This window comes from Oncorhynchus tshawytscha, linkage group LG29, assembly GCF_018296145.1.
Source record: "Oncorhynchus tshawytscha isolate Ot180627B linkage group LG29, Otsh_v2.0, whole genome shotgun sequence".
In the NCBI taxonomy this organism is placed as follows: domain Eukaryota; kingdom Metazoa; phylum Chordata; class Actinopteri; order Salmoniformes; family Salmonidae; genus Oncorhynchus; species Oncorhynchus tshawytscha.
In genome coordinates this window covers 25,941,078-25,951,294 of record NC_056457.1, presented here as the reverse complement: position 1 = coordinate 25,951,294, position 10,217 = coordinate 25,941,078, and the positions used below count along the sequence as shown (strand labels likewise).

General features: G+C 42.8%; 1 protein-coding gene across 3 annotated transcripts; it reads right to left on the bottom strand.

Moving 5' to 3' along the window:
* Positions 1 to 2,577: 2,577 nt before the first annotated feature.
* Positions 2,578 to 9,673, bottom strand: LOC112227663 (protein disulfide-isomerase A4). Of its 3 annotated transcripts, none has more exons than XM_042308677.1 (10): positions 9,391 to 9,673; positions 8,862 to 9,042; positions 8,446 to 8,651; positions 8,090 to 8,228; positions 5,529 to 5,734; positions 5,235 to 5,393; positions 4,896 to 5,047; positions 4,080 to 4,236; positions 3,630 to 3,863; positions 2,578 to 3,391 (listed from the first exon to the last, which is right to left on the bottom strand). In XM_042308677.1, exons 1-10 carry the CDS (start codon positions 9,467 to 9,469, stop codon positions 2,976 to 2,978), a joined length of 1,929 nt encoding a protein of 642 aa, XP_042164611.1. In that variant the 5' UTR covers positions 9,470 to 9,673; the 3' UTR covers positions 2,578 to 2,975. The 3 variants fall into 3 exon arrangements, with proteins under 3 accessions (XP_042164611.1, XP_042164613.1, XP_042164614.1); XM_042308679.1 differs by having other exon boundaries at positions 8,862 to 9,030; XM_042308680.1 differs by lacking the exons at positions 8,090 to 8,228; positions 8,446 to 8,651.
* Between the last annotated feature and the right edge of the window lie 544 nt (positions 9,674 to 10,217).

Below are 10,217 nucleotides of genomic sequence, written 5' to 3'. Positions count from 1 at the left end.
AAGCAAAAACCTGCAGACACTCGGCCCTCTGTGGAATGAGTTTAACACGTGTGCCCTAAATGGTTGGAAATATGCAGAATATATTGCTTTATGTTGGTGAGCATCACAGGAGGTTGGCGGCACCTTTAATTGGGGAGGACGGGCTCGTGTTAATGGCTGGAGTGGAATAGTCGTAAAGTCAGTCAACTGTCTGGACAATTGTTCCTTTACGATCTGGCCAGGTCACTACAATATACTGTATTATAGATGACACTCGCACTCCAGTAGTCTTCAGTACCACATTACGACAGTAGAGGTCCCTCAACTAACAGCAAAAAATGGATGATTTTGTTTTTATTGCAGTACCATGGGTTAGTTATAAAAACAACTCTTTGGTAGAAGTGTTGATAGTTGATTTGGCTTTACCACAAATTAGCATTGCATTTCTTAGCAGTTCTGTTATTTACTTTCTATTCAAGGATTGCTCCAGCAGAGTACTGTTGGCTTTGGGTAATGTGAGAGACGGAGGGTAAAGTTATGAACCATCGTAGCTAGTTGTGGAAACAAGTTAGTTGTGTTGTTAGCGTATCACGTGATGTACGGAATGGCAGATAACTAGCGCAGGTTATCGAAATAATGTCAAAGTGACTATTGGAAATGTGAAACAGTTGTTTATACTTTGGCTAAAACCTAGCTTTTATATTCGTTTATTTAGCTATACAAACAAGCTAAAACTACCCTCTGAGAACAAGCCATCTCGACCAGCTGACAGTTATGCTACCAAGCTAAATCCAGGGTGAAGGTGTAATACATTAGACGAGATCAGACAGCCATCCACATGAAGAGACGCACATGGAGTTATTGAACTGGGAACAGTTCCACTCAAGAGAAAATTCACAAAATGACTTCACAATTACAACACAATCAGAAAGATTGTAACTATTTCACGAAGGGCAGAGTTTTAATGACCCTTTCAAAAATATATATTGCAGTTTTGAAAGTGCCATAACTGTAGTTGACTTATTTTGGAGGCAGTAATTGCAGAGGGACACACTCTACAACATTAATCAAATAGTCAGTGGCAGTCAGCGCCGTTTCAGATGGACGTTTTTTTTTTCTTTTTAAACATGGCCTTATTTCTATTTCAGCATATTGGATGACTGTCATTCATATTCCATTCACCCAGTTAAATGTAACAGCAATAGGTTTAGGCTACGACATGATACTCAAATTTTCCCTATACCCATCATGATGTTGCTACAACCTAGCCTATGAATGAAAGTTTACAACATAAGTGCACACAGGTCGAAAGACAAATTCGATGTGACATGGACAGTGACATTCAATACCGCCTTGCACACTATTGCCTGCATCTAGCTGACAGTGGGTGTAATCATTAGTCCAACAGTTGCAAGCAAGAGTTTATTGGACAAATTCATATAGGTTTATCCCCGTTTTGTTCCGTTTGCTTCTGTTTAAGCAAATGTTTAACAGAATCAGCGGAATGAATACACCTCTGATCACACGTAAACACAGCCCAGTTTCATAGCAGCCACATTGTATTCCTTCATGCATCTACTTTATGCGCTCCTTTCACCTCTTCCTTTAACTTGTAGACTCCAATGCACAACACATCAGCTCTATGTGACCTTGCAAAAAAACCTTAACAAGCCAAACCACTAAACAGCCTACATCGTTGTCACCATATTAGCTAAAGTAACGTCATAGTCAGCATAGCTAATAGAACTAACCCATTAGTAAACCCGCTACAATCATGCAGTAATGTTAGTGTCGTCATTAAGCAGTTACACCGGCGGGCCCCATTGTCAATAAATTAGTCAAACCAAAAGCTTACCTGGACTTGGAAGAGTTTGTGTTGTGTTGGATAGTCATAGTCAGCTAGCTAACATAGCATCCCTCTGAGCAGGGTGTTTCAGTAAGCTAAACTAGCTAGCTGCATTTGCTAAGTGACACTGAAAAAAAAAAAGACACCATTTCCCATTTAAGAAATTTTGTCCAGAACTGTTACACTATTTTATTTCTCTTGGAGTCAACTATTCACCACATTTCATGCACTGCTAGCTATCTGTAGCGTATGCTTTCAGTACTAGACTAATTCTCTGATCCTTTGATTGGGTAGACAACATGTCAGTTCACGCTGCAAGAGCTCTGATAGGTTGGAGGACGTCCTCCGGAAGTTGTCATAATTACTGTGCAAGTCTATGGAAGAGGGTGAGAAGCATGCACCTCCTAGGTTGTCTTGAAGTCCGTGAACTCAGGACGGAACCTAGCTGTCCTCCGGCTACACCAGGGTGCTACCCTACAATAATTTGGTATAGTTAGCTAAAGATTATAATTTATAAAATTCACTGAGGATGATAGTGCTCCCGAGGAACCGCAACTGAGTTAGACTGCAATATTACTGTAGTAAAAACGTGTTATTTTGGATGCAGCATACTGCAGTTAGACGATTTTAACTGCAGTACAATGCACTATGACTGCAATCTTTTTTCGTAAGGGGGACAGCTCAGAGGAGCTGGGAAGAGGAATTATGCAGCTACCAATCAGTACATAACTGTATACACAACTAACACCACATCAGTTTTCACAACATTTTATTTAGAAAGACTTAGAAATCTGGAACACAGTGCTTACATGCTTTTGGACATGGAAAAAAACAAAAGCTGAATCTGTGGATCACAGCAACTCACTAATAGCCCTCTTTGGGGACACTAACTCCTAGGCCCTAACCACCAGGCACTTCCCCTAGGTCCTAAACACTAGGCCCTTGAGGAGATCAGAGGGTTGAATACATCTAAACAATACGGTGGTAGCTCCATCTTGCTCTATGATCCAACCCTCGAAGGTCTATGCATAAGTGGCTAGGGTGTAGGAGGGGTTGATTTGAGTTTGACAGCCTCTGCCCTCGGCTCCCCCAGGGCATCTGGGACTGCAGACTCTGCACAGTTGCGAGTTTAGGTACTCAAGAGCGATTCTCAAAGTTCATCTCTGCTCTGTGATAACTTTGTGGCGTGCTGTTCCAAGAACTTACTAAACCCTTCTATGGTTCTGTCTCCGCCCTCAAATTTGATTGGGCTCTGCTTGCTGTTGCTAGGCGCAAAGTAGATGGTGGGGAAGCCCTCTGTTTTGTAGCTGTCGTGAGGCACATCGTTGGCAGTGGCGTCCATTTTGGCAATGACCAGGTTCTTCTCACCCTTGTATTTCTTCCCCAGGGCTGTGTAGTCAGGTTCCAGCTTCTTACAGTGGCCACACCACGGGGCGTAGAACTCGATCAGAACGTCTTTCTTGGTATCCATCACAATGTCGTCAAAAGTTTTCCCAACCACTACAGTCACAGGGCCTTGGTTGTTCTTGGGCACTGGCTGAGATTTGACGATGGGCTTCAGTTTGCCTGTAGAAAGGGGACAGACAAGATCAGACATGCTGACCACTAATGTATAGTCTATTACACAATCTTGGCAATTCTGGGTCAACCCTGTTAACTCAATAGGACCATGAAGACCTGTCACATATTGATGTTTGGCTGGCAGCAGACAAGGCACTCAACTCGGGTTAATCTGTAACTCAATACAACATGTGGTGTAAAGTCCTCTGACATACTTTCAATTGACAATTGCTGTCAAGCTCACCCTTCTTGAAGGCCATGATGAAGTCCCTCAGCACCTCAGAGTCAAACTCATCAGGCTCCATGGCAAACTTCTTGCCGCCATCTCCCAGGATACCCACGTTGACTTCCTCCCCGCTGTCACTGAGCCCCAAGCTCTTCAACTCGTCTGAGTAGTCCTCCTCGTCAGCGATGGCAAAGGTGTATTCTGGGAAATCCTTGGCCACCTCCAAAACCTTGCTCCTCCAGAACTGGGTCGCTGGAACAGAGAGAGGGGGGGGTAATCAGACCTGAGCTAAAGGCTCCAATGAACTAAGCCAAGGTTGTCCAAACCCCAGTCGGGGAGATCTACTGGAAGTGCAGTATTTTGTTCCAGCCCTTCTGCCTAACAAGGTATTATGGAAGCTACGCAGCTTAATATTTTGAGAAGATCCACAATATTCACATAATATCAGAAATAAGGGGTTGAGGACACCTTTCCTGTAGTCAAAGCTGAAGTCCACTCCGTAGTAAACGACAACCAGTGGTCTCTTGGTGTAACGTTTAGCGTCATTGCTTTGTTTCCTGTGACCCACCAGTGGCAGGATGTGTTTCTTAAAGAAGTCCTGCACCTCCGACACCTCTGTGGAGTCCTGGGGGGGGGGGGGAGAAACACCGGACATTATCCATGAATAATTGCAGAATTCTATTTGGGTTAAGAAAGCATGCTCCATTGAATTCTGCTAGATTCAGATATCCCTGCATATTGCAGTGATATGGATAAATGGCATCCATCCAGTGAATCAGGCTGGGAATTGCCACGGACCTCACGATACTATATCATAAAGATACTTAGGTGCCGATTTGATATGTGTTACTATATGTATTGTGATTCGATATTGTAATTTTATTGCGATTTGATGTTGTACATATATTGCTCACCATGTCGGCTGCAGAGAGACAACAGAGCATGAGAAAACAAGTTTTGATCAGTCATGGAAATAAGTGCTAAAAATGGTGGCTCACTATTAAGAATGATGGATCCCAAGCTTTAAGATGAAAAATGCAGCAGTTTTGGCGCAGATAAAGCCGTCTATAGCGCTAGCTAACTCTACCTAGCAAAACATTTATAATAATGTCATTTTTTTACAAATCGATATTTGGAAGTCAAAGTATCGATTTAATATTTCCCAAAATAGTATTGTGATAAGTAACTGTATAGACCCCCCCCTTCACAAGACTTACCTTCACAAAGAGTGTAAGAAGCTGACTAGTGTAACACACGTAAACACACACCAGTTGGCAGACTTACTTTGATGGTGAGTGTATAGGAGTCTCTCTCGTATTTGGACCTGAACTTCTCAGGATGCACCATGACGACCTGGCTTGGGGAGGCCTTGAGGAGCTTGGCCACGTCTGAACTGAAGGTGTGGAGGAACTTGAAGTCCTCTCTAAGAATGTTACCTGGGAGGAGAGAAAAGAGGGGAAAACGACTATCCCCATTAGAATTAGAAGGCCGCACTGGGAGGACAGGAGTATGGATTACATAGATCCTCTGTATACTACACATCATATGAAATATTCTATGTATCATGAACACTGACAAATACATTCTCAAAGTCAATGTAATTGATTGATTTTGTGCACTCACAGGCCTCTAGGTAGAGGTCATAGGTCATATCCTGCTCTGAGGAGAACACGCCCACTATGACAGCATCATCACCATCTTTGATTAACTCCTGCACCTGTTTCACCGTCTGCACCTGCTTGGAGGGTGGCCCCGCCTGCTCACTCATATAGTCAACAATACCTACAGAGAGCACACACACAATAGTTTGTACCGTCGGCTATATCATTAACAAGGGACGTGTCCTAAAATCCATAATGTTGGCAGATATATTTAGTCATGGGGTAGTGACTGAAACAGTCTAAAGTGTGAACGTACCAATCTTCTCTCTGGGTCCATTGTAGTCAAAGGCCTTCCCCTTCCTGAAGATCTTGAGGGTGGGGTACCCAGACACCCCGAAGCGGTTGGCGATGTCATTCTCCTGGGTGGCGTCTACCTTGGCCAGGGAGATGGGAGGAGAGCGCTGGCTCAGGGCCTTGGCTGCCTTCTCATACTCTGGAGCCAGTTGCTTACAGTGGCCACACCTGGAGTAGGGATCGGGCGTGGTTATTCAAATAGGCTGTATCACATCCGGCCGTTATTGGGAGTCCCATAGGGCGGCGCACAATTGGCCCAGTGTCGTCCAGGTTTGGCTCGGGTAGGCCATCAATGTAAATAAGAATTTGTTCTTAAGTGACTTGCCTAGTTAAAAGGTTAAATATATTTTAAAAAGTATACCCAAACGGACATTAGTATTCACTTTTAAAGATTTTTGTTGTGCACTGTAAAATGTACTAGCCAGGGATGTAAATCTACGTCAACCTTTCTGCAGACTAACTGACCCTTTTTTTCCAAACAGTCAAATGATGTGACCAACAGAAAATACAATCAGAGATCTGTATAATGAGATGCTTATGTTTCTGCCCTAACAATGGGAGTCGTCCCAAGGCGGGAAGGCAGTTGACAAGCTCAAGACCAAAATAAGCCCATAGAAAAGCATTGGACTGATTTTGTCAAGAGTGAAAACCTCACACTTTGCCTCTTCCATACTATGCATACATACAAGGACCAGACATTTTTCATTAAGAGGTTAACGGAAACATGCAACAATAGCAAGCCTATCGTCTCACAGTGACAAGGATAAAGCCTATTATAGAACATGCAACCCCTGTAAAGAAACAGCTAATAAGTCATTTTCAAACATTTGCCCAAATACAATTAGCGGAACACACCGTTCTAAAACAGAGAACCTAAGGCAAGCTGGTCCATATGTAACAGAGATGAAAATCTCCGTTAGAAACTTAGAAAGAAGGGGAATCTAATAGCAACAACTATGATGGTTTGCTAATATCATTAGAATTGTGCCTTTGGCTTCTGGACCACGAAAGAAAGTGGATATGAAAACCAATAGAACTGGAGAGAAATGCTGGTTCATGGCATCAGGAGGTCTTTATAAAATTGTCTTCACATTTCTACGGATGGATTTTCGCAAGTCTTATTTGAAGCAAGGTAGGACGTCTCATTATTTAAAGTAAAGTAAAACGTTCAGGTTTAAAACAATTATACTGCCTGAAGCTAACATTGCAGTGGTGGGTGAAGCGTTGATAGTGAAGCGTTGATAGTGAAGCGTTGATAGTGAAGCGTTGATAGTGAAGCGTTGATAGTGAAGCGTTGATAGTGAAGCGTTGATAGTGAAGCGTTGATAGTGAAGCGTTGATAGTGAAGCGTTGATAGTGAAGCGTTGATAGTGAAGCGTTGATAGTCAACGGTAGGCAGGCTATAGTCTGCAGCCGAATGGGAGGCGCCTTACGAGTTGAGAAATAAAATCAGCTTCTTTTTAAATAGTGGCCACCAAAGTGAACACGATTCTAAATACAAATCGTTATTTGTTGCGTAATGACTGGGCTTACAAAAGCAGGTTTCACTCCAGTAGACTGCAGACTTTTTAAGGAGCTACTCTCACTATCTGACAGGTTGTAGACTATTCCTCTCCTCTAACTAGGCTCTGTATGCTGTCTGACAGGTGGTAGGCTATTCGTCTCTAACTACGCTTTGTAGGCTGTGCGCATGTAATAAAAAAAATTCATGCCGACTAGTAAAAATACACACGTGCCAATTTAATTCCACAAAATTATGCAAATGAACCTATAGACCGATAAGCATGACCAGTCAAATGCAGCAGCTAACCGATTAACGGTTAACCGTGTACATCCCTAGTACTAGCCTACAGTTCTGAGGATGTACAAAGTCATTATTTTATTTTCAAGTACATGAATAACTCATGTTGGGTTTTACATGAAAGGGCATTTTATTTTCATAGAGCAGCCAGCCCTGACAGTGGTAACTCTATTTTATTTCCCCCCTTTCAATAGCCTAGTGAGAACAGGCGAGCAACTTCGGGAGATTCCACAAGACATGACACAGGTCAATGCAAAACACTCACCAGAAAAGTTCTTGAAACAAAACCAGTTCCATCATAGGGAACATCAGACTTTTCTTTCACTGTTACCGACATCTACCGGAGAATAGCAGTCAAAAAAAAACAACCGCACACTGTCAGCTGTTGTGGTACCGACATTTGACCCAAGAGAAACTTTTTTTTTTTTTGGGGGTGTAATCAACTATCCAAATATCTGCAAAAATGTCATATTATTAGAATAGTGAAATATGGGAGGGAAAGTTATAACAGCACTATGAAGCTTCAGAAGGCAAGAATAACATTCATGAAGCTTCACAGTAGAATTGTTTCAACTACATCTCCTCCGCTCCTTCACCAGATAGAAAACACAAAGGCCATAATAGATTGAATTTCATAACTCAGTGCAGGTGACGCAGAGGAGATGAGGATGTGACTCTAGACTATTGTGATGCATCCTAAACATTGTGGGTGACTGACCTACCATGGGGCATAGAACTCCACCAGGATGATGTCAGCGCTGTTGACCACCTCGTCAAAGTTGTCCTTGGTCAGCACCAGAGTGGCCTCTGGAGGGGGCTTCCAGTCCGGCTGGGCCACTTCCATCACTCGAGCCACAATGTCTTAAACACAACCACAGTTACTAATGTTACTGTGGTGAAACTGAAAGTGGGTTACAAGCCACTCGAGCCACAAGACAAACCACAGTTACAACATTATAGTAGCCTGTTTAATAGTCTGTTCCTGCTTTAGCTAAACAAGCTGACAATGTAGAGTTGTCAAAGGCTGAAAGAGAGACTCAGGTACAGACTGGATCAGTCTTCTTAGTAGACATCTCACCCTGCTCATTCCTGGCACCATCATACTCCACAGGCTCCCCCTTCTTCATGATCTTGAAGGTGGGATATCCAGACACCTCGAACCTGCTCCCTAAGGAACTGGACTTGGTCGCGTCCACCTTGGCCACAGGGATAGGGGGGTCATTCTCCTTCAGAGTCAGGGCAATCTTCTCATACTCTGAAGCAAACTGCTTACAGTGACCACACCTGGGAGGGGAAGAAAACTGATTAGATGTGTCAATTGATGGAATATTAACAAAAAAACAGTGCAGATATCTCATGCATATTTGAGATTAAAGTCTGTTTTTCCTACTACATGTCAGCTACCAGGAATTGCACAATAGACGAAGAGGATGGACACGTCTCCAATGACTGCCAAATATTGACTTTCTTAACTATCCCTTTATGCAAACTTACCATGGTGCATAGAACTCAACCAGCACGGTGTCCTTCCCCTCCATGAACATGTCGAAGTTGTCGTCGTTCAAGACCAACACTCCGTTCTCATCCTTCACCTCTGTTACGTCATCTTTATCCTCTTCATCATTATCATCATCACCACCCTCCTCCTCCTCCTCCTCGACTTCTTCCGCTACGTCTGCAACACCATGGATAACAAAACAGTGAAATAAACATAACGTGTAGCAACGACAGTCTGACTGGACAACAAAGTTGGGATTGCATTGTAACATAACAAAGCCACGCTACAACATAACAAAGCCACGCTACAACATAACATCATAATACACGCATGTTCGCACAACATAAAAAAAATTAACTAGCCAGCAGTCAAGTTAGCAGCTAGCTAGCCAGCCAACTAGCTAGCTAGCTAGTTAATAAGAGCTGTCTGGCTGTTATAATTAGAGGAGAAGCCAATTACCTAACTAGCTTAGTAAACATTCCTGGCTAACTTAATTCATCCCAAAGTAGCCAGCTAGCTACTTACCATCAGCTTCACATCGGATGACAGTGGCAAAGTGGACAACGCCAAGTCCCACAATCAGTAGCAGCGCTATCTTTCTCATTGTCCGCTTTTCCAATGGAATGCTACCCGTGCAACGAGTGAGACTTCTCCTTTTTAACTAGTAACGTTAGCTGATGAAAGTCACCAAAATCGTGTATTAATAGAAATCTCGGTAGATATTTTGTGAATCCTGAAGTGGGGTTACAAACTGATCTTTGGCTTGTGGATTCTAGCTAAAGACTTCGGAAATCAGGCTAATACACTGACTTGCCACATTCTAATTGGCTGTCATCATCGGCTTTCCTCCAATTGCGTACCGCCACTTAATTCCTGGATCCAGGACGTTCGAGTGTGCCATTGGATAGTCGACCAGTTGTTGTAATGTCATTGGACTGAATGGTCTACTGTATTTTCAACAGTAAACATAGAACAAGCAAAAGTTTAACGCGTACTTTTGATGTCAAGGACGTCTGTCTCTAGATTTCAACAATGTAACTGTCGTGTAAACATTAGTGAGCCCTGTTTTCATTCTTCCAGGGTTCCCCCCTCACCTTAACCTGCACAGCACACCATTTATTTGAGCCGTTTGAACATCTTTTATAACCAGGGAACATTTGTTGACATTTTTGTGTAAATATACAGTAACCTACAGAATACTCATAATTAAGCCTGATTCACTCCACGCAGAGTATTTGAACATACAACTTTAAAAAATGTCCCTCTTGAATAGTAGGCTTGGGTAGGTTACTTTATGAATGTAATCCGTTACAGTTACCTGTCCAAAATTGTAATCAGTAATGTAATTTTGG